This window comes from Macrobrachium rosenbergii, chromosome 50 (genome assembly GCF_040412425.1).
Source record: "Macrobrachium rosenbergii isolate ZJJX-2024 chromosome 50, ASM4041242v1, whole genome shotgun sequence".
In the NCBI taxonomy this organism is placed as follows: Eukaryota; Metazoa; Arthropoda; class Malacostraca; order Decapoda; family Palaemonidae; genus Macrobrachium; species Macrobrachium rosenbergii.
In genome coordinates, this window is record NC_089790.1 from 23,610,001 (window position 1) to 23,634,871 (window position 24,871).

The following is a 24,871-nucleotide window of genomic DNA, read 5'->3' on the forward strand; positions in this document are numbered from 1 at the left end:
AAATTCTTTTCATTATCTTATGAAGAACTCACACATAGAAACATAAAGAAATTCGGAAATAGGATAATAATTAAAAAAGTAAAACTCAAAACAAGAGGTCACAGCGTGTCGCAGTCACGATAAGATACGCATGCAGTACATAGGGAGTATTGTAAGTTGGTTCTGTCAGTACAGAAGAAAATTTCAAATTAGGAGTGCACTGTAGGCTGGCAATCATTGCAGCTCAGTATATCAAAGAGAAATGTCAACGGTTAGCAATACACTTCAAAGTTTGGAGGTTGGAAATGCAAAGATCTGAAAGTGAATTGCAGCTTGACAATACTGCCGCAAGTGCAGCATAAAAAAATCAAACATTGCTGGCAGTGTTGAGAATAGTTTATTGGGAGCTTGTCTGGAATTGCTGAGAAAATCTAAATATTCTAGAGAAAAGTTTAGTGGTTAGAAAATGATGAGAAAGTTTAAAATATGCATTGTAGTCCGGCAATGGCAGCAAAAATTTAAAATGTATATATCGCTGTTGGGTAATGGTGAACATATTTAAACGTGTATCGTAGCTGGGCAAAGATGAGAAAAATTTTAAAAGTGTCATAGTCAGGAAATCATGCAAAAGGTTTAAATTGCGTGCCGTTAGGCAAAGGTAAGAAAAGTCCAAAACTGTGTCGTAGTTGGGAAATGGTGAGAAAAGAATGAAGTTTGTGGTGCAGGTAGGCAATAGTGAGAAAAAAAAATGTATATACTAGGCAATGGAGGAAGTATTTAAAAGTGCTTAGTATATAAGTAACACCAGAGAAAAATCTCGCAGTAAAAGCTATAGCTTCTAAAACTCACTGGATCTGAGTGTTTGTGGGATCACGCGAACCGACGAGGACGGAGTATCCACACTGAGCAATTTTCCCAGCTATGGCTCGGCCATAGTCGCCGCTGCCTAAAACGCCAATTGACTCTTTCTTTGTTCCTCCTCTCACTAAAGGCATTTCCTCTTCCCTGTTGTTGTCTTTAGAGTATAGATTCATACTCAAATGATTCATCTTCGGACTGAGAGGAGAATATGAGCCAAAATCCATTTTTCAGATGCTAGCCTTTGTCCTGTCTCACGATACCAATCTCTGAGCATTTCACCTTCCTTCGCATTCTTCAGGACTGAACACCTGTGAATCAGGAACCGGTTTAACATTCAAATTCTAGTGATTAAAATCCCTGAGGGTATGCTGAGCTAGCATGAACATCTTGATATAAGAAGTGCATTTTGATACATGTAAGAGTAGTTGAGCATGAAAGTATGTAAAAACCTTGATCTGTTAGTGGTTAGAGTAGACTTCTGTAATCTATAATAGAGCTTCCAAATTATATTTGAAATATTTTGTACGTATCTACAGTTGATAATGTTTTTCAAATGTTCAGTATTTTGCATAAACGTGATAGAACAAACAAAAAATAAGATGAATTATGCATTTTCCTCTTTGTTAGTACTATTAAAACCGCCGTTGGCTTTCGATATACAGCCAGTGTGAGTTTACTGTCAATGTTGGATTACTTTAACGAGACAGTCGAGTCAATTCTGAACGCATAGGGCTTACCCCAAAGATTTTTTTCAATGGGCAAGGAAGAGTTGAAGAAGTTTGGCAGCAAGGTTGGGAGTGACTAAAGGGGAAAGAAGAAAAGGAAGAGGTAGAAAGCAATGCAGCCGGGGTATAAGGTGTATAGATATATATATGTATATATCTTCTTCTTTTAACGTGCTTTTTTCCCATTTTTGTATGGGGTAAGCACGATGCCTTCTTTGAAGGACTTTTGATTTGGCTTTGGGGTAGACCGTAGTCTCGATCGGCTGCCCTGCCTGACATCGCTTAGACCCCGGTAGCGTATGTTACATGTATCATACCAGACCCAACGCCCTTTCTTCCCAGCAGCGAGAAGTTGTTGCGTGGGTAGGTCGAGAGTTCGAGACTTGTGAGATGTTTATGTTTTTAGAAGATGTTGTAGTGGGTTTGTTTTGTGTGTGTATTTAGTCTGTAACACCCATTTGCTTTTTAAGCAAACCTATCCGTTGATTACATATATAATCCCGGGGTGTCTACACGGATAGCAAAGTGTCCGCCTCTGTGATCAGTCGGCTGCGGATTTGAACCCGCGCCACAGACCTCTACGAAGTCCGAAGCTGCTGCTGTAACCGACTGTGCCATCGAGGCTCCATATATATATATATATATATATATATATATATATATATATATATATATATATATGTGTGTGTGTGTGTGTGTGTGTATATATATATATATATATATATATATATATATATATATATATATAATAATCATCATCCCTAACGCCATGTTCCACAAGAGTCCTGCAGGAATCTCCACGACCCAAGTTTTCCCTATACTTTATATTCCACAAACCTCCACTCATCTCCACCTCCCTTTCATCACTATCTCATCTACATAAGGAACATCCGTAAATTTCCCCATGGTAAACTTTCTAAGCTCTATTCTCAAAACGACGAAATCTTTTACAGTAAGTATAGTTTCATTGCTGTACCATGAGTCGTGCTCATATAGCAATACAGATTATAGCAAACTTATGTATACTCTTGTTTTCGTAAACAATTTCATTCCATTTGATTTGTAAAGCTTATTCAGCCTGTTCATATTTTGAATGGTCTTTTTCAGTCTTTTACTAAATTCCAACTCAAGAGAACTGTGCTGGATATCATTGTTCCTAATATTTGAAAGATTCAGCCTCATTAATCACCTCTCCAGCTAGTTTCATTTCTCCCCTTTATGCATACACTGTACTCGCAGCTTCTGTTTTCCTTAGGTTCTTTTGAGTTTCATCCCTTTAAATATATAATGCTTTCTGGTAAACAAGTTTTGTAAATATTGGGGTGGTTTGCTGATTAAAACTCCTTCATCTGCATATTATAAATCTGTCAAGTTTGTGTCGTGACTCCAAAGTAGACCTTCCCTTCCACCTCCGACCATTTTTTTTTTCACTGAGGACAAATGGTAAATGTGAAGTACTATTTCCTCCAAAACATTTTTCTCTAGAAACTTCTCTCCTTCCTAATACGTGGTCGAAGAACAAAAGCATATCTGAAACACACAGGAACCGCGATCACACGCAAACACCTATTAACATCTGTAAATACTTCATGAGAAATTCCTGAACGGAATGCTTAAGGTTTTCATGAATAATGAATATAACTATTTTTATTGCTAATCGTGCTCAAAATATGAAATTACTTGCATAGACCAATAATACGAAGCTATTGTTTTGGCAAAATAACGTCCCCATAGAATAGGATACCCTTATGTGGAAAAGATAAAAATACAATGAAGAGATATTTAGTGCAGACGGATGAAAATCAACAAACATTTCAGTATAAATATACAAAAAATGAACAGAAGCCAGAGAAAATTATCATAGGTGAAGTGGCAAGGCGCCTAAGAGTATCATGACAGGCTTTCCGTGAACTCACTAGCATTGCTTAAATGTATCTGATGACACCTGAAAAGCCACTGACACTTGTCCACAAGGCCGTGCTACCTCACCAACCGGTAGCAAGGAACTGTATCACGACAGTGGCTAATTTCTTTCCGCATGTTTGTCACTGAATGTCAGCGCAGTGTCGAGTCTAGCAGCTGTTGTCAGCACAGAGTTGAGTTTAGTAGCTATTGTCAGCGCAGAATTGTGTCCAGTTACTTGCCAGCGCAGCTCTGTTCGCCGGAAGCCTATCACTAAGTGTTTGTTATCGCAACGAGAACATAAATTGATCTAAGCTAGATATCAGTCACTCCATGAAAAAGTTAGCATTGATTGATTAAATATTATCTCTGAACAGGCGTTGCAACGACTATGGTCAGTGATGGGATCGGTGTAGAAAGCAGGACTTTAAAAAGGAAGTTATAAAATAAGTTTAACACTTCTTAACACGATTATAGATAAAATGACGTAAAACACTTCAGAGAAATATGTATATATATATATATATATATATATATATATATATATATATATATATATATATATATATATACATGTATATATATATATATATATATATATATATATATATATATATTATATATATATACAGTATATATACTTATAAACTATTGATCACTATTTTACAAGATATATATGTATGTAACTGGTAACTGTTATATAACCACAATGCTTCATCTGGTTCTTCATTTCGATCTAAGGCTTTTGTAGTGACAAGTGTATCCAAAAAGCGTGAAGAAATCGACAAGTTCAGAGGGCACTGTGGTTATTACATATACATAAACACACACACACACACACACACACACACACACACACACATATATATATATATATATATATATATATATATATATATATATATATATACAGTACTCGACAAAACTTTAGTCCGGCCACGGTTTGGCCTAAACATATGGCCAAATTTGAAGGAACCAAAAGTGCAAGAAAAATTCTGTCAAATCATTAGGCCGCTTACTGAGAGTAGCTAAGGGGAGGCTTATGGCTCGATAAAAGAAAAGTTGACAGAAAGGTTTTGGCTGGCGATCTACGTGCTAACGTGAATTTTTGCTCCATTACCTGGTCACATCCTGGGACCCTGTGATATGGGGAAATTTAAGGATCTGAATGAACAGATCATAGCACAGATATGTGCATTAAAGGAATCAGGTCTTAAAACGAAGGAAATCGCCGCTCAGGTGGGTGTGAGCGAGCGATCTGTTAGACGCTGGGTTGCCAAGTTTCACCAGGGTGGAAGGGCGATATACCGTCGCAAGTAAAACGCTCTGGGAGGCCTAAGAAGACTTCTAATCGAAGTATGACTATTTTAAAGCGTCAATTAGAGGTTAATCCACGCATGACATCAAGGAAATTGAAGGAATCAACCCACAACTGCTTGGTGATGTTTCAGTTCGGACCGTCAATCGCCGTATCAATGAACTTGGATACACAAGCCACCGTCCACGGAAGAAGCCAATTTTGACCAAGTTACAGAGGGATAAAAGAGTCAAATTTGCTAAGTACAGCGTGTGGATGAGTCTCAATGGCTAAGCCTGCTTTGGTCAGATGAATCGACTTTTACGGTCACTTGTAATAGAGGTCGTAATGTTTTCGCAGGTCCGGAAGCGACCCTCTTGACCCTAGGTACCTCGAAGGGACTGTCAAACACCCTGATTTCTCATGGTTTGGGAGCTTTTACTGGTCATGGTGGCCAAGCTTCATGTCTTTAAAAGAATGAAAAAGTTAACCAGTATAATTATTTGGAGTTGATGTGACATTTTGCCTGATGCATTCGAGGATACGGGTGACATGTTTTCAGCAGGATGGCGCCAGGGGCTAAATCTGTCACTCAGTGGCTTTTAGTTCCCTTCATCAATGATTGGCCTGTAATAGCCTGACATTAGCCCAATAGAAAACTTATGGGAGATCGTAAAGAGGGATCTACAAGACAAAAGATGTGTCGTCTGTTCCAAAGCTGGAGGCAGAAATCCGCGCATCTTGGTTGAAGGAAATGCTTCATAATTTGGCCTTGTCTGTACCAAAACGACTGAAGGAGGTGATTAAACGTAAGGGTTGTCCTACTAAATATTAGTGAATACTAATAAAGGTAATTTAGACTTAGAATTGTGTTGTTATTAGCCTATTTGTAGTTTAGTTATGTTGACATGTTTTGAGTTGAGTGAGGGCGGACTAAAGTTTTGTCGAGTACTGTATATATATATATATATATATATTTCATTGATGACAGTGAGACGAAATAACAGTTACATTGGTTGAGGAAAGAAATTGAAAGCTTTCAAAAGGAAGAAACTTAGGGGTGATTATCAGTGTAAGTACAAGTATGCGAGTAACTGAGTCCAAGGTATTAGCATTGTTGATATCAGACACGCATAATGAATGAGTTGAGGTGATATACGCTCCTATTTACGGATTAGTCACATATCCGTAACGGTATAAGGAAATATTCTTTAAATGCCAAGAGGTCTTGCACCCAGGATCAAACGTTTGTGTGTTACCATAATGTGAAATGTGATGCAGGTCCTCGCACACATCCTGACAGTGGACGTGACGCCAACTGTGGATTTCCCACATTAGTGATTAAGGTTAGCAGAAAAAAGAAGTAGTTCCACTGGGAGGAGAACCGGATGCTAAGTCTAGACCAAGAGAGAGAGAGAGAGAGAGAGAGAGAGAGAGAGAGAGAGAGAGAGAGAGAGATAGAGTATGGCGTAATTTCAAAGTGAGCGATAAACACGCTTTTCAAAAATGAGCTACAAATTGTAGAGGCAATCCTCACTGAACAGGCTCTAAACTGATGACAACGATATCCACAAGTAGTGGCCAAGACAGTAAGAAGATCTAAAGAGATGACAGCACATAGTTGACAGGCGATCTGTCTCCGATTCACCCTTGTCGAGAAAGGATGACAGAAGAGGGGCAGCATCCGGATGCGAGATAAGTATTGAAAACTGGGTGGGGATAAAGAAAAGAACAAGAATTATTTTCGGAACTACGCTTCTTAATAATTCACTTAGTGCTTTTGATTAACCAAAAGGTACAGATTCCTCGATGATACAGTTTTGCAATGTAATGGTAGTTATTAATTTATTTATTAATCGAGATCACTTACTTCGATTATTCTTTTAGAGTCGTTTGTTTGTTTCCGCAAATCATTCTCTTAAAGGTCATAATAACTTCAAGTCTTATTCAATCACGTGTAATCATATTTTTTTTCACTTGTTTTTTCATATTTTTAAAACATCAGACATGAAAGCCATGACATGTCTTGAGGAGGGATGATCATGAGAATGTCTCTGAACATTTACGAGATGAACGATAATGTTTTAAGCGTTGCTTCCCACATCATGGAGCGCAGTTATAGTCTTGGTAGATGTTTTTGACATTTGCTGTATGCAGCTTTGTTGAGTATGTCTTCACGTAAACTACACCTAATCTAAATTACTTGCCGAAAGTATAAACGGTTGGGTAGTGTTAGACAAACTCTACCGTGTGAGCTAGGTGCGGTATGCATTGGCTCTTCCCATTCTGCACGACCGTTGGCATCAGACCCATTTTGGCGCCGTTTTGTTTGGCGACTGAAGTTTTGACGCTAGGATGTTTGCCATCAGCTTCAAGAAGAATACACTGATCCAACTGTATGGAAATATGAATTAGGCTAGAGAAACTCTACTCCCGTAGTGGTAGTAATAGGAGAAGTTGACGGGATTTGCATTTAAAACGGCTCCTTTGCTTGTGTTATGCACTTCAGTCTAATTTTCAGCAGTGTACCATATTTATGTATACATATATATTCAAACAGATATACATACACACACATTATATACAGTATGTATGTGTATATTCAAGTAAAATATTGTTTTATATATAATTTTTATATCTCCATAAAGGTTTTCCAATTGATTTTACTTGGCCCCAAATATCTGATGCCAAATGGGCAACGCCCAATCGTCCTTTTCCGGAGTGTACTTTCCGCCTAGTATCTACCCATGGCTAACAATAATAGGATTAGAAGTTTATGGGAAACCAAACGGGCGGGTATTTTTAGAAATAAAATACTCGCACGGTTATCCGTAAAGAATAACTGCGTGCACTTACTATTTGTCAAGACCTGGAAAGGCGTGTCTCATTAACCAGTCAGCGGCAAAGAAATCATGAATCATTAAGAATATTTGGGGATTCAAATGGGTGTGACTTATTACCGAAGCACAACAGGATATGACGAACGTTTGAAAAACGTTGCATCACATATTCAATATCAGATGTTGGTTCGAAGAAAACGGAAATCCTTTTGACGATTTTCATAAAAAAACACAAGCGATAAAAGGAGTATCTGTTCTCACGACCGTTGTTTAAAAAACAAAGACAAGATTAGAAACTAGTAGCATGGAATGAGTCGGTACAGGATGCAGCTGCTCACGAAGAGGCAGATAGCTCAACTACAGGATACACGAAGTTTACGCACGAATGGCGCTGTCGACAGTTTTCCCTCATCTCCTGGAGGATATGATATTTAAGCTGAAAATTATAAGTTATATATATATATATATATATATATATATATATATATATATATATATATATATATATATATATATATAGTATATATATTGTATATATATATATATATATATAAACTTCTGACTCACATTAGGATCGAACCTAGGTCTGTCAAACGAAAGACCGACAGCTGACAACCAGGCCACACACGTCATAAAAGTTGGAACCTGAGTACCACTGTACGTAAGGTATTACCTGGGCAGGCTAAATGCTTGCATACCAGCATGTTTTCCCCAACTTCCCGACTCAGCAGTGACCCAATTGACAGCATTTCATTCGAATTATCCTTTCTCAGTGAATATGACAGAAATAATCAACACACAATCACGTGTGGAACAGAAATAAATTTCTGACTCACGTCAGGATCGAGCCCAGGTCTTTCAAGTGAAAGACCAGACCGCTGACGACCAGGCCACACAAGTTATAAAAGAAGTTGGAACCTGAGTACCACTGTACTTATGGTACATAACTGCTTGCATATCAGAGTGTTTTCCCCAACTTCCCGACTCAGCAGTGGCCCAGTTGACAGCATTTCATTTGAATTATCCTTTCTCAGTGAATATGAAAGAAATAATCAACACACAATCATGTATGGAACAGAAATAAATTTCTGACTCACATCAGGATAATGCCTTAAGTACAGTGGTACTCAGGTTCCACCTTCTTTTATAACTTGTGTGGCCTGGTGGTCAGTGGTCTGGTCTTTCATTTGAAAGACCTGGGTTCAACCTGATGTGAGTCAGGAATTTATTTCTGTTCCACACGTGACTGTGTGTTGATTATTTATATATGATATATATATATATATATATATATATATATATATATATATATATATATATATATATATATATATATATATATATATATATATATATATATATAGAGAGAGAGAGAGAGAGAGAGAGAGAGAGAGAGAGAGAGAGAGAGAGAGAGAGAGAAAGGAGGAGGAGGCGGGAGAGAAAGAAAATAAGGTATTGGAAAAATTTTGAATATCATCCCTTGCTAATATTATTTCTGAACAAGCGTTGGTCTAGCGGCCTTTCTCGTCTTTTTTAAAAGCCAATTTTTAACCCAAACCTGGTTTCGTCATCATTGTACCCAAAGCACTCCACCAGTGTGTGGTCATACTAGCCCTCGTTTAGGGAACTGCCTAATTTTGAAAGAGTATATATACATATAAATTGATGGAAAGGGAAAGATGTCTTTCATATTCCATGATGGTTACTCCCCAGATGGGATTTCAGTTCTACATTTTTTTTTCCTCTTGTGTCCAGAAGTATAGGATTACGAATTACAAAGCTTTGTGTCTATACATATGTGTGCGTGGACACAAAGCTTCTGTATCTCATAATTCCATATTTTAGGAACAAAAATATTGTAGAACTAAAATCCCATCTCGGGAGTAATCATCATGGAATATGAAAGACATCTCTTCCTTTCCATCGATTATAGTTACTACCTGTTACAAACTTACAGAAAATTATAATGTATTAATAATATATTATAATTTTCTCCTTTTATAATATATAAAAGGCGAATAAACGTGCTAACTTCATCAGATGATCAGCGAAATCACTATCGTCGCAATATCCGAGATTCTTACTCGTCTCCTATTCACAGAGATTTTGCTTGGTTATGTAAGTATGATACAATGACCGAATAGTTCGAACCCAAACCGTTTGGACAAAAAGTAAAAAAAGCATGATCTAACATTTCTACCTTTTGATAACCGTTTGGAATCAACGGAGTATGGGGTGACTATGATATCCTTCCGGTTAAGGTCAGCTCCCGTGACTCACGTACAGGAGTGTCCGTTATCTTTCTTTTTTTTTTATTCAGTTCTTAAAAAGTCTACCCATCCTTCTAAAGTTTTTTTTCTGTAGCTTTGAGATTTTCTGTTGCTCACTGATCAACAGTTTATACATTCTATTTTACTTTGAGACGGCGGGGAGTTCAGTTGAACTGTAGCAGTCGCCTGCGTTCGCAAGGGTTATCTTACTTAGTAAGAGATCCTTGAGCACTGCACCTCATTCTGGCGGTAACGGAAGCCCCGAAAGGATCTCCTCAGTAATCGTTTGTTTTAGTAGAAAAAAGTTTAAGAATATTTACGAGAGACAGAAGGAAGAATCTTGTGAAGCGATAACTGAGGTAAGGTTTGAAGTGAAACTGGTTATTCTGGAAAGATCCGAATGATTGAATGAATATGAATATCCGACATAAAGGAAATACGTCTATGTGCAGTGTGTATTCCTAATTCACAGGAGTCGCTGGACAACGTGGAATCCGAATCCAGGGTGAAGCAAATGAGTTTCCGAGTTGAGATGATGGCTAAGGCTGTAGTTTTTATACTTTTTATGGTGGGCTCTGGTGTCTGCATCTCAGGTAATACCTTTTTTCTTTCGTTTTTAGTGAACAAGTACATGAAGGGTACGAAAGGAAGCATAAATGATCCATAAACATTCTAAAAGCTAAAGGAACGCACTTAACAAACCTACTCTAGTGAAACTTAATTTTTAACGAATAATTTTAAAACATATTACTCTCCACATTATCACTTATCGTTATTCAGAATATTCAGGTTTTCATAAGTACAGAATGACATTGAAAGGATGAAAAATAGATTAACAGAACGCAATAAGAAAAACACACCAGCTAAATAACACAGCCAAAAGAGGAGCTTACAAGAAATGTGAATTTGGTTTGATTACCTTTTGACCTGATCAAATACTTGAGATTATTAACACTCTTGGTTAAAAATGGAATAAAAGTTTCGTCACAGAATCGCAGGCTTAGTCTATAAAAACTCTAATTGCTCTAAAATTTTAACACCCAGCACCCTCTACGCTGTATCTTTATCAAAGCTGTCACTGGTTCTTTGTAAGCTCATGGACTCTGCATTCAGCTTTATCCCTTCACTGACACCTCACAATTTGACTCCTGTTTCATAACAAACAGTTGTTTCGCAGCCAGTCCTTTGTCTAACCTACATTGTTCTTCTCCTAACATGCCTACTATATGTATGTTACTGTCTCATGCAATATCTGCCTTCTCAGTTCGACTTGGTAAACCTGTGGTTTTATCAGTCTTACACTTGCCTCTCTTACCTGTTAACACTTAACATTTAAAACCGCATTCTGAGCACTTCCTTACTACTGACTATTTCAGTTCTCTTATCCTACAGCTTTTTACAACACCAAAAGTTGCGGAATTTTTCTACATGATTCAGAGTCCTTGAGCCAGCTGTTAGAGAATGAACGTGATAGTTATTGCTTTGTTTTTCCTCTAGACTCACTCACCTCATTTTAGTGAAACAGCTTAATATATATATATATATATATATATATATATATATATATATATATATATATATATATATATATATATATATATATATATATATATATATAAATAATATATGTAAATATATAAACTATATATATATATATATATATATATATATATATATATATATATATATATATATATATATATATATATATATATATAATATAATATAAAATTGAGTAGCAAATCTCCACTCCTTTACTCATTTTTTATATCTACTTATCCCTTTTCCTGTAGTGGTTTTTTTTTTTTCTGACATACCTCACGTTAGAGTTTTCTCTCCATATCACAGTGAATATTCCTGTCCGTCTATCAGGCTTGTTTTCAAGTACCAGCTTCATGGCTTCTAAACCTTTCCTCAAGCTATTTACATTTATCATTTTTAACCACTTTCTGAATCGGGCATCTCTGCCTAGTAATTAACTTGAAAGCACGTTAAGTCGGGCAGCAAGACAGGTCGTTTTCCTCTACTCAAGATTGTCCATACTACAGTTAAACATCAAAAACACACGTCGACAACTTATCGCATCCATATCACATGCAGGTTGAAAACAGTGGAGATTGATAATCGTGTAAATCGCTGGTTGGGACCACCAATAAGCCGTTGGCTGACATTCAACCTGTTTTTTATGTGTGTGTGACAAGGTGAAAACGCTTGTTGACGACAATTTTAGTGCACCATGGACGTACCTTAAGACAGAGTTGTTCGCCGCTGATATGGGCTGATATCTTAACCCAACCCCACGTTTGTTCGACCACCCGAACGCAGATAAATGCGTGTCATTGCATGCATGAAGACTGGCCAGTGTCTTGAGGGGGAACCAGAGGTCGCGGTTACATTCTAATGACCAGGACCAGACCCCCAGTTACTGAGTTCCCAAGATGTCAAGCGTTAACTTTCCGACAAGCTGTTTAGGGCCCTTGAGGTATATTTGTCAAAATGCACCTTCTTCATGCAAGGTCTTCATAAGTATCTAATCCTCGAGACTGTACAGAAGACGTTTATGGTTTAACTTTCAACCCGAATCTATGGTTGGTTTTTTATTTAGATAGTGTACAGGAATTAACGGCTAGTTAGGTTGTCTATTTAGTTTATGTCATAAACAGCACTCTAAATTATCATATTTATACATAATGAAACTTTCCCCACTCCCCTCGCTAAGTTAGTAGTATTTATTTTAATAAAGAATTATTTATAAGTCAAGTATTTAATTATAATAAATTTTTAAACTGAAGATAACTTTCTAAAGAATAATACATCCCTATTCGACGAGATAAGATAAAAACATTGCTCCTAAGATCTACTGTTTTGAGTAAACAATATCTCGTGGAAATTCAGTGCTCGTCCAATCATCTCTGTACTGGTTTATGTGTTATGCGAAGGGAGGAGTATTGAGGTTTAATGAAGTTACTTCCCATTGTCCGAAACAAGTTCAGAACTTTGGGACATAAAATTTAGATTTAGATCCTACGTGGTGGTTAATTTACCACAGATTTGCACACATTTATATATATATATATATATATATATATATATATATATATATATATATATATATATATATATATATGTCTATATATACTATATATATATATATATGTCTTATACATATGTATATATACTTATATATATATATATATATATATATATATATATATATATATATATATATATATATATATATATATATGTCTATATATACTATATATATATATATGTCTTATACATATGTATATATACTTATATATATATATATATATATATATATATATGTGTGTGTGTGTGTGTGAGTACGTGCATATTGTGTATATATATATAGAATGCGTGCATATTTATAAAAAAAATATTAGGTATAAAACATTTATCACATTTCTTACGATGATATAAAGGCAGAATAGATGAATAACAAATCAAAACTAGGAGGCCATTATCAAAACCCTTATTTTTGGTCTTCTGCTATCTTAAGCTTATGGTGTTTTTAAACAGCGACCTAGTGCTTTCGCATATATTACTCAAACCTTAGAACGCCTCACAGTTGATATGTCTCTTTCTTTCAGATTTGGATATCAGGTATAAAGAGAAGGACTCTGACATACTTCTTAAAATATCTATCCCCGCCTCCAAGGCTCTTCACTTGGCGCTTTGGTCGAACTCTGAGCTTGTTTTGTCGACAAACCTGGGTGTCAAATTTCGAAAACTCACAAAAAGCGCCTGGAACTACTTACACATTACTCAAGACGTAAGTTACCTATAAAGTATACTTGTTTTGTGTGGAGCTTCAACGTTCCTACAACGTTCTGTATGTGTGTATGTATGCGTGTGTGTGTTTATTTATTAGGAAAGTAAATGAAAGGAGAGAGATTAATGAGAAAGTGATCTCAGAATTCAGGATGTCAAGGTAGAGATGCTGTGGGAAGAGAATGCAGTCTTATGTCGATGTAGTGAGTACTTTGGTTTGTTTTCCCTTTGCAGTAAGTGGCAGGCTGAAGCCGAAGTTCTTTGTAGCCTGCAACTTACTGTAGGCGCAAAGGGAAAAACAAACCAAAGTACTCACTACATCGACATAAGACTGCATTCTCTTCCCACAGCATCTCTACCTTGACATCCTGAATTCTGAGATCGCTTTCTCATTAATCTCTCTCCTTGCATTTACTTTCCTAATAAATAAACACACACACGCATACATACACACATACAGAAATTATGCACCTTATTTGTTACTGGGTTGCCGCTAACTGTTTCAGTGTACCTGTATCAATGGAGTAGGAGAGTAGTTCTGCCTAAAGTATTCATTTAAATGAGTGATCAGGAATAACCTGGGTCAAGTTTTCGAAACTAGATAGAATGCAAATGCCTAAAATGAAGCATTCGTTCATTTGTTTAAGGAATGGTAAAGCAAGTTACCAAAGCAAATAGAACTAACTTTCCATTTCAAGAGAGGGTGTTATGGTCGCACAATGAAAGCCAGGCATCGCATTATTTTTCAGGTGGGGTTTTCTGAGTGGTAGCCGCCAAATTCGTACGTTAACATAATTAGTCTCGTTCACTGCATCTGCTACCAAATACAGCTGCTTTACTGTTACCGATGCTCTAATAAGATTAGAAACAAATGGCAAAATGAATTAGCATCTGCTTTGTACTGGGCTTTCCGTGATTTAGGGCAGGAGTTAGTGCTGAAAGCAGCCAGTTAGTGGACTGCTCCGAATTTTGAGAAAACTCACGAGAATACGTAAAATGAAAAACTGGAAAACGTACAGACTATTCCAAGTGAGAATGGAACTGATAAAGCACAAACGTAAGAGTTTTGAATCTTTCTTAAAGTCTGGAAAATGTGATTTTTTAAAAGTAGATACAAAATATAAGTAATGCTACCAAAGTCTTAATTCAACAATGCAAATTTTTTCGTTTCATGCATTGTTAAATTTGTTATAATCAAATGCATTTGACATGATACACTATACTGAAACCGGGTGTACAAGAAATATAGTTTTCCAAGAGAAAAGATGGAGTTTTTTTTTTTACAAAAAATAAACAACATGGAAAGCATTTATGAATTTTTTTAAAGGCTACTCTGATACTACAGGGTCTAATGAAAGGCAGTTAACTTCCTTTCAGAGCGTCGTACTATTTGCGAGTGGCAAAGAACTCCAGAACACAAGCATACCTTCAGGATACGGCCAACCGATGGCAGATAATCGCCAATACAGAATTAAAAGTCAGGGTACAGTATTTTTGCATGTCTGCCACGACAAGTGTGAACAAGGTAAGTAGAGAATAAAATGCCCGTATTTATATTCAATATTTTTTGCTTTAATATACCTAATAAGAATAAAGAATGAATTTCACTGCCAATATACAGTGTAAGTCCGATCCATTAAGTCAAAAACTGTCCAGCTTACTCATTAAGATCGTCCGAAAATCTTTAATCTTTTGCAGATTTTGCAAATGCCTCTGTTCAAAGCACTGGCGCAGCCATCGTCATTCTACCAATGGTCAGCTGTCTTTTGATCGTCGGTTTGGTGGCTGTTAATGTTTACTACAATACGCAAATGAAGTCAAGATTTCAACGTCTTTTCAAAGGTAATTTGCGACATGGTTGCTTTTAACGAATCTGATGCGTTGTACTGTGAGGTAGGAGCCTGGTCAACATCTTGTGTTTCATTGTAAGTGTAGGTTCACACAGGGCGTTTTTAACCGCGGCGGCCACGGCTCGTTTAACGCTGTAATCGTTCACACGAAGCGTTTTTGACCGCGGCGGCCACCGCTCGGTAATGCTTCGTTTTATATATATATATATATATATATATATATATATATATATATATATATATATATATATATATATATATATATATATATATATATATATAATATATATATATATACTTTTTTGTGACATCCAGTGTCAGAATGGACATGGAAGAAATAGGTTGCGTTTGATTGTTGAATTGCAAACTGAATCGGCGCAAACAGCCCCAAAGACGGCATTGGGTACACCCAGTTTTACATGATAGACATAACTTCTCCACTGTCCTGCGTGCCCTGCGTGGGGACAACGTGAGGTTGACGTAACTCAGTAATGCACAACGTTACACATACGGAATATGTACGTCTGTGTTACGTGCTCTGCCATGCGCTACTTTTGGCTGCGCCGCCGCTTGTCGGGCCATTTCCGGTAAGCGTCATGTCAAGCTTACAAAGTGCGTACATTTGCGAAGCACTATAATACGCTTGCTTTACGCACATCGGCCAATGTCACGTATCCAGTTGGGCGGGGCTTATTCACCTCGCGTATGGTCAGGCTTCACAATTTTCGGCAGTGCGTGGGCATGCGTTGCCTTGATACGTGAATGTGTGACCTTAGCATAACATTGTGCTCATCTTTAAGAGAGCATGAAGAAAAATTTTTTAATTTTCAATTTCATTTATGAATAAATCAGTATCAAAATGATCCCTCTCCATAGTTAACAGTTGACAGTGACAGCAATGCAATAGTGTGTGTGACTGTGATCACGGGGACCAGGCGTGGTGGCCAGGGTTGCTATGGTAATGCACAATCTCTTTTCTCATTGGCTGACACAGCCAATGATGGCACCTGCTATCTTCAAAATGCGCGGTTCACCGCTGTGTGTGAGTGTGAACGATGTCATTGACTTGTACTGTATGTATCTCGACACACCCGGCAATCGCGCGTTGTCGAGGAGAATCTCACGACCGCGGCGTATTGGAAACCGCCGCGATACGCCGTGGTTACGTGTGAACGATTGCATAAGCTAACATTGAACAATCGACCGAGCATATCTCACCGTGCGGTTAAAAACGCCCTGTGTGAACGTAGCCTAAGTTAAGACGTCAGCGTTTTTGGATACGATCAAACTTTAAAGCCTATAAAGATATATTGTTAGGCTAATTCATTTTTTATGGCGTCTTCTAGCATCTTTCAGTCATGCCTCGCATCAAGTTTGTAATATTTATGGCAGAACTGGAAAAATAAATGCTTATTCGACAAACTCTTCAATGTCGGCAAGAGCTGAGTAATGTTTCCCACTATACTAATGGACGAATGATTAACCTGTGCTAGTAAAGCTACGTTGTGTACCATCTTGGGTACTCTTAGGCCTATGATATAAACATTCGAGTTCGTAAATAAAATTTCGAAATGGATAGTAGTGGACATATTGCTTGAATAAAATATACGAACCCTCCTGGGAGGAAGACCAAACCTAATGACGGCACCTGACAGGCCAGCCCATGTAAAAAAAAAAAAAGCACTTTTTACTTTTTCCAGAAACGCCTTTCTCCCGCCCTGTGTCCGACTCCTGGGCTCCACCTCCACCACCCCGTATCAACAACCACCGCGGCAATCAGGTGAACATCATTACCATTTCCTCTAACAATAACACCACGACACCTGAACACTATCTTGAAATCGTTGGCAACAACCTAAGGCCTGACGTCAGCGTGAATGCTCTCCATAACCATCGCCAAAGCCACAGCGATACTGCCTCTGATGACAACGGATACATCCAGCCCATCCCTGTGAGGTGAGTTGGATGAAATTCATGAGCCGTTCTTCCACATCACTCAGTGAGTGATTTACCGAAATGCCAAGATATGAAACTTTTTTATCGCGCTTCGGAACCGTACAACTTAATATTACCAAGATTGTCTTTTAAATCAAAACTTTTTGGACTTAAAACCGGGGGAAGAAGAAGTAAAGATTACATTTAAAAATCAATCCCGGAATAGTTAAGATAAAGAAACGTTAGTGTAAGGAAAGGTGTCTAGAGAACTGATCTTATTTGATGAGGGTGATATTTCTAAGAAATGGTAAACTTTTGATGGAGTTGTTGCACAGACTGAATAGGCCTTATGCCAACACAAGGCTCATGTCCCATGAGCAGCCCGTCAATCTGTGCTTGAGGCAACAGGAGGCTTAACTATACAGATTTTCGGGAATGAAAAGCGAAACTAAATTGAAATTCTTGCTTATGGAAAGCACTGACACAGGATAAGAGACATACTTCCAGAGGGGAAAATTCTTAGGAGCAGAAATTTTACCTTGAATAGAGACCTAAGTTTCACTGGGAAATGTTGGTAACAGATATGCAGAAAGACAATAACGGGGAATATACTACATAAAGTTATGTAATACATATTATACTATATATGTTATATATATCACAGATACATATACTGTATAAAATATATATGTAATATATATATAATATATATATATATATATATATATATATATATATATATATATATGTGTGTGTGTGTGTGTGTGTGTGTGTGTGTGTGTGTGTGTGTGCATGTTCGTGATACTGTACTTGGTCTTCAGCTGTTTATCGTCAGCTGAAAACTTTGGCTTCTTCCATTTGATATGTCCTTTCCATTTCAGAGATAGCCTTCGCAACGTACCACGGCCCCTGCTTCCAAAAATTGTCAGACCACAGAAATAGTACCAGCTTTCGGAAGTTACAAGAAACTTTCTGCAGCTCTTGGAAGTTAAAGGTACCCATTGAAAAGTACATATGAAGGAGGAAAGTAGGGTATTTTTGTTAGGGAAGTAATAATCAAATGGCAAAAGATTTATAACTTTAAAGGTACCCATTTTTTGAAAAGTAATATTGAATATTCAAAAGTTATGGCCCTATTTCAGCGCAATTTGAAAATAGGTATGGCCCTTATGTTGCACTATCTATGTAAAAGTTAAGAAAATTACTGTTATCTGGTTTACTTGGGCACACAACTTACGCTCCAAGAAATAATATTCAATTAGCAAAAAAAACGCTCGATCATGCAGCAATTTGCATAAAAATTAATTAGCGAGGAAATGCTCCATCACGCAGCAATTTGCATAAAAATTAATAATAATTTTATGTCATTTTCATATAATTTGAACAAGACCCAACTTCGCGGCATCAGGATGATAACCTTCTTAAGAAATAAAACCATCCTTCATTTCAAAATGCACGTTTAGGAAAAACGTTTGAAAGTGGAAAGGAAAAATAATTTTCATTTACATTACAAACCTGTAAAGATCTTATAGGATGGGATCTATATCGAAAGCAACGTAGAAATATGAATTTTATAAATTCTCTCGTAATCAGTGTAATGAACATAGAAACTTATATCCACTGAGTGGCTGGAAAGCAGTTGTTATTATCGTTATTAGTATCTATAATTTTGTAATGTGAAAAAAGACAGAAGCTGAACAGAAAGTAGAAATGAATACGATTACATATGAAACTGATAAGAGAGCCTCGATGGCTAGGTCGGTAGAGCAGCAGCCTCAGACATCATAGAGGTCTGTGTGTGGGTTCAAATCCGCAGCCGACCGGCCAGAGAGGCGGACACTTTGCTATCCGTGCACGGACACTTTCCTATCCGTGTAGACACCCTGGGATTATGTATGTAATCAACAGATAGGTTTGCTGAAAGCAAATGGGTGTTACAGACTAATACACACAAACAAAGCCACTCCAACAGCTTCTAAAAACATAACAGACACCTCACACGTCTCGAACTGTCGCCCTAACCGCTCAGTTCTCCTCGCTGCTGGGAGAAAGGGAGTTGGGGATTTGGTACGATACATGTACACATTCGCTACCGGTGTCTAAGCGATGTCAGGCAGGGCAGCCGATCGAGGCTACGGCCTACCCCAACGCCAAATGAAAGTCCTTCAAAAGAAGGCATCGTGCTTACCCCATATAAAAAAGGGAAAAAGCACGTTAAACGAAGAAGACATATGAAACTGATAAGAAGTATCAGTTAAGCACTAACTATTTAAAATACACTGATTATGACATTACTTTTGAACGATACCTATAACTGAAGGGAAATAGTTACCCGAGTCTGTCAAAAAGTTCATTTATCCTCGCTAGGGGAAAGTACAGTAGCATGCATTTGCAAAAACAAGTTTTGAAAAGGAGGGAATAAATAATTTTCAAAGTATTTTTCTGAATAGTTGAAAAATCTGATGCTAAATACATTCAGATTTCTTGAAATTAATTCTGTGATTCTGGAAAATCTTCTTACTATCGAAGCTGAAAAATGAATCTTATAACTCTTGAAATATATTTATTGGACTATGATAAACAAATTGAGTGTCCTTTTATTCACTACAGAATCAAATGAGCATTACCTAGTTTTTATAAAAATCTTTGAAAACAGTGACAAATTTTGCAGGTTAACCGCATGAATCTTATTCATGGTTCTATTGAAATATCCAAAATGAGGCAAGATTACAATCCAAACTGTGTGAAAGTGACTGTGTAAGAAGCGAAACTACGACTGGATTATACATCATATGATTAAGATACATAAAAAAAAAGTATTTATTTTAGAGCTGATGTAAATAGCGTAATAATTTCTCACTACTGATGATACAGTTACGGTTTCAAAGTAGTGAGAGGAATCGAAGTAATACATTTAGGCGGCGCGGAAAAATTTTGATCTTTGTCACTTTCAGTACTGAGAATTAGGTAAAACTCTAGATTTTTCATCGATAGTAGTTTAAAATTATTTATATAATTCAAGAACTCTCAGTTCAAGCAGGGCGACCTGACTGACTGGTATAACTATAGAAGAGGCATTGTATTAGGTTGGTCGTAACAGAAATATTCAGTATGTTCATCGGTAATAGGCTGGAGAATGAAATAGATAAAATGCTTAGAGATGACCAAGCTGGATTTTGAAAACGCAGGCAATGTGTAGACCAAATACATGTGTTAGGTCATATTGCATAACACTGTAGGAACTATAAAAATGCTCATTTGTTCTAGTGATTACGAGAGGGTATCTGATAGTGTCCACATGCCAATATTATGGAAAGCATCACGTCATTATGGTATTCCATTAAATATGTAAAACCAACTGAACGCAGCAGATATAAGTTTAATGTTAACGGAGTTTTGTCACGTGAAGTTACAATAAATAGTAGGATGCTAATGAATATAGAAATGGATATAGAATTTAGGACGAAGGCCAAGAACTGGGATCTATGAGGTCAATCAGCGCTGAAACGGAAATTGACAGTAAAAGGTTTGAAAGGTGTAACGGGGAGGGTCGGGGGCGGGGGGGACTTCGCCGTTGCACAGTGAATCAATTGTTAGGAGAGGGTGGAAAGTAAGATGGAAGAAAGAGAATATGAAAGGAAGTACAGTAAAAGGAACGAAAGGGGTTGCAGCTAGGGGCCGAAGGCACGCTGCAGAGAACCTTAAGCAATGCCTACAGTGCACCGCATGAGGTGCACTGACGGCACTACCACCCTACAGGGAGAAAGATGCTAAAGGGAATGTTATGTCCTCTTTGCTGTCTGTTATTCTCGTCGAGGTTATTATGAAAGAAGAGGTTGGTGATGTAAGAGAAGGTTTCAATTGGAGAAACGACAGATGGTGCTGTTTTATTCAGAAAACTCCACAGGATTCACGAAGACTGCTTAACAGGCTATATTATATATCCTGAGAGAAGGTACTGGAGATAAATATAACATAGAAGTGATGAGGACGGAATAAGCACAAAAGGAGGAAATGTTCGATGGAGAAAGGATAAATAAGGATGAATCCTTTAAATATTCGGGAACCATGATGATAATCTCAAGTAAGGATTCCCATGGGTTGGAATTTCGTAAAAGAATAAACCGGGGCAAATCAAACAATGGGCAGACAGGATAAGATTTGGAAATACACAGACTGAAAATGCACACGAAAATAAGCTTATACAACAGTACGGTTTCAACTGCTGTGAGGATAAGTATCATGGTATAACAATGAAGCTGTCTAAAGATTTTTCCGATTTAAGATAATGCTTTCAGGATATTAGAAGTCGGATGAGGTGATGACATGGGGACACTAATGAAGTTCCATATGTAGATGAGATCATCACACAGGGGCGAATAGCTCGCAAGGGAACCAGAATAGCTGGAGGAGTTAGACCTACTTGGATGAGAACTCTTGCATGTGACTGGGGTAAAAGCACAAGCAAGATATTGGTGTTGGAATTCCACAGAGACCCTTTGCTTCGCACGGCGTTATCTGTTTACTGTGAGTCTTTGGTAATTTACATCCTCTGTAGCTTAATATGATCTCTATGATTAAGAAAAATTAAGAGTTAATTTTTTCATCACTATGATTAAAAAATTGAGTGTGAGTAAGAACAATTCAGCGTTGATTTCTGATTCCCTATGATTAAGAAAAAATGAGTGTTGGTGTGTGACCTCTATGACAAACAAAAACTAACGTCTGTGATTAAGAAAAACTGAGTGTCGATTTGTGATCTCTATGAGTAAATAAGTGTTGATTTGCAATCTCTATGATTAAAGAAAATTAAGAGTTGATTTTGTGATCTCTATGATTAAGAAAAACTGGGTGTCAATTTGTGCCGAAGAGTGTACACTTTGCAAGGCAATTGTATTTGTTTTAGAGAAATACAAGCAACACTGAGCTTAAATTACATTAAAATTGAATGAAAATAATTTTCGTAGGTAATGCAAAGGTAAATTTTTCTCTGAAAATATTTATTAGTAGTTTTAAGGAAATATAGAAACAGAGAGTAGGTTTACCTGTACGAGTTCTAAAATGATTTAAAATAAAGAAATATTTTAGATGCATCTGTCAATCTATATTCTGTATCTAGTATTTACCTTCAAGGAGGAAGTCCATGCTTGTAAAATTATTAAATTGGTTTTAAAAGATATATCATATAAAGAAACCTGTTTTTTAATAAAAATGTGCCTGAATGTCAGTAAATTTAAACTGTACCCAGAAGACAACCGAACGAACTGTATAAATACTCCTGAGAATCTTGTAATGATCTTACCTTAAATAAATCAGACGCTGGAACAAAAGCGCTTATCAGTTACAAGCCTTCTAAAATACTTTGCTTTCCAGCATTCCTATTACTCGGTTTATTGATTTTTATATACAACCTAAAAACGGATTCAGATATTACTTTCAACAACAACGGCAAAAGCAGCAAAAGAGACTGGTTAGAGAGAGAGAGAGAGAGAGAGAGAGAGAGAGAGAGAGAGAGAGAGAGAGAGAGAGAGAGAGAGAGCCGAAATTAAGGCACTCCAACTACTAAAGTACCCTAAAGGAACTGTTACTTAGAATCCTGCCGTTTGTAGCGTGTATAATGTCCTGGTATCTCTGGTAAATACAATAATATTCAAGTGAGTTACAATGTAACAGACCAATGGCCGTTGGGATGGAAATTAAAATCCTTAGCTAGTAGAAGAATTGTTTTATATGAGAAAACACCACGCGCGCGCGTAAACACATATAAACATATATCGTGTGCGGATACGATGCCGAATGCACTTATGCCGAAGTCACGAGGCCGAAGCCAAGAAGTCCAACGGACAGGAAGTCGAACTGACCGGAAGTCGAACTGACCAGAAGCCGAACTGACCGAAAGCCGAATGGACAAGATGCTGAATATATAAGCAGTCGAAAGGAATAGGATAGATAAATAAAACCATTGTTTCCAACGATCTTTCACCAAAGATATAGCATAGATAATTAAAACCATTATTTGCAACTTTCATTCACAAAATATTATTGAAAACAATGTAAGTCATAAAATAATAATGAAGTTAAATAATTTACAAGTAATGACGCATAATGTAAAAAATATAAACTTTTATTATACACTTAAAAACTGTAATCATTATTGTATATAACTGCTTGCCTAGTGGGGTAGAGTCGAATGATCCATCTCCAAAGCACTTTTGCTTTTTTGATAAGTGTTCCAAATTTTTTTTTGGTAGAAAAGACATGTAAGTAAGTATACCTTAGTTTAATCAGACCACTGAGCTGATTAACAGCTCTCCTAAGACTGACCCGAAGGATTAGATTTATTTTACGTGGCTAAGAACCAATTAATTACCTAGCAACAGGACCTATAGCTTATTGTGGAATCCGAACCACATTATAACGAGAAATGAATTTCTATTACCAGAAATTCCTCTAACTCTTCATTGGCCTGTCGGAGAATCGAACGCGGGACCAGCAGAGTGCTAGCTGAGAACGATACCCATCCGTCCAATGAGGAGCTGGAAAAGATAAAAGCAGCGTCACTTTCATACATCCAAAAGTTCTCTCCTCGCGTTGTTACGTCCAAAGCTTCGACCATTTCTACCTTTCTTGCTCTTCGTATGATTCTTTCAAGTGCTTATTTCTCAGGTAGGGCTCCAGCTCCACTAAGTGGCAATTCTTCCGTTGCATTCCTAATTATGGTGCTCATAACTTCTTCCGAATGCTCAGCTTTACTCTTCATACCGTCCAATACTTTCAAAACCGAATGACGAGCCCCATCAGGTGGATGAGAATGATCGCACGCATTGCTTTGTACTTTATCAACAATTGTTTTAAGCCTAGCACTTACACTCCTTGCGTTTTTCACACCGCCAATATGTAGTGTCATTAACCTTTTTATCCACAACATAGGCGTAACCACTAAAAAGAGGCTTTCTTCTTCCTCGTGCTGTCTTAACGAAATCCATGATCAAACTCAAGGGATAGTAAATTTCAAATAGAAAAGAAAATTTTTTTCCTTGTTACCTGTAACGAAATTGGTAATTATCTATTCAAGGTTTGTGGAAATTATCTAATTTACGACCCACCCAAGATTGTTTCGACTTCTTGTAAATTCAACCTCATTTCTGTTCGGCATTTTGTCCTTTCGGAATTCTGGCCAATCGACATCATGTCCATTCTTCTTCCTGTCCGTTCGTATTCATGTCCGTTCGGCTTCTTGGCTTCGGACTCTTGTCTTTCGGCCTAAGTGCATTCGGCATCATGTCCTACTACCATACATATATACGTGTATGTAGGTATGTAACACCGGTAACCTTCTTAGACATGAAGATATGTTATTTAGTTGTATTCCACAAAGGAAAATGAAAGGTGTTTCTGTGAGAATATGCCCAACAGT

General features: G+C 37.1%; 2 protein-coding genes across 3 annotated transcripts in view; one reads left to right on the forward strand and one right to left on the reverse strand.

Annotated features, from left to right (window-relative positions):
• LOC136832749 (metalloreductase STEAP4-like) overlaps positions 1 to 24,871 on the reverse strand; it is a 40,380-nt gene that overhangs the window by 12,440 nt on the left and 3,069 nt on the right. The window lies entirely within an intron of this gene.
• LOC136832746 (uncharacterized) lies at positions 10,111 to 22,812 on the forward strand. The gene is made up of 8 exons (XM_067094263.1): positions 10,111 to 10,233; positions 10,347 to 10,467; positions 13,489 to 13,670; positions 15,047 to 15,194; positions 15,368 to 15,511; positions 17,220 to 17,475; positions 18,336 to 21,565; positions 21,608 to 22,812. Exons 2-7 carry the CDS (start codon positions 10,389 to 10,391, stop codon positions 18,394 to 18,396), a joined length of 870 nt encoding a protein of 289 aa, XP_066950364.1. The 5' UTR covers positions 10,111 to 10,233; positions 10,347 to 10,388; the 3' UTR covers positions 18,397 to 21,565; positions 21,608 to 22,812.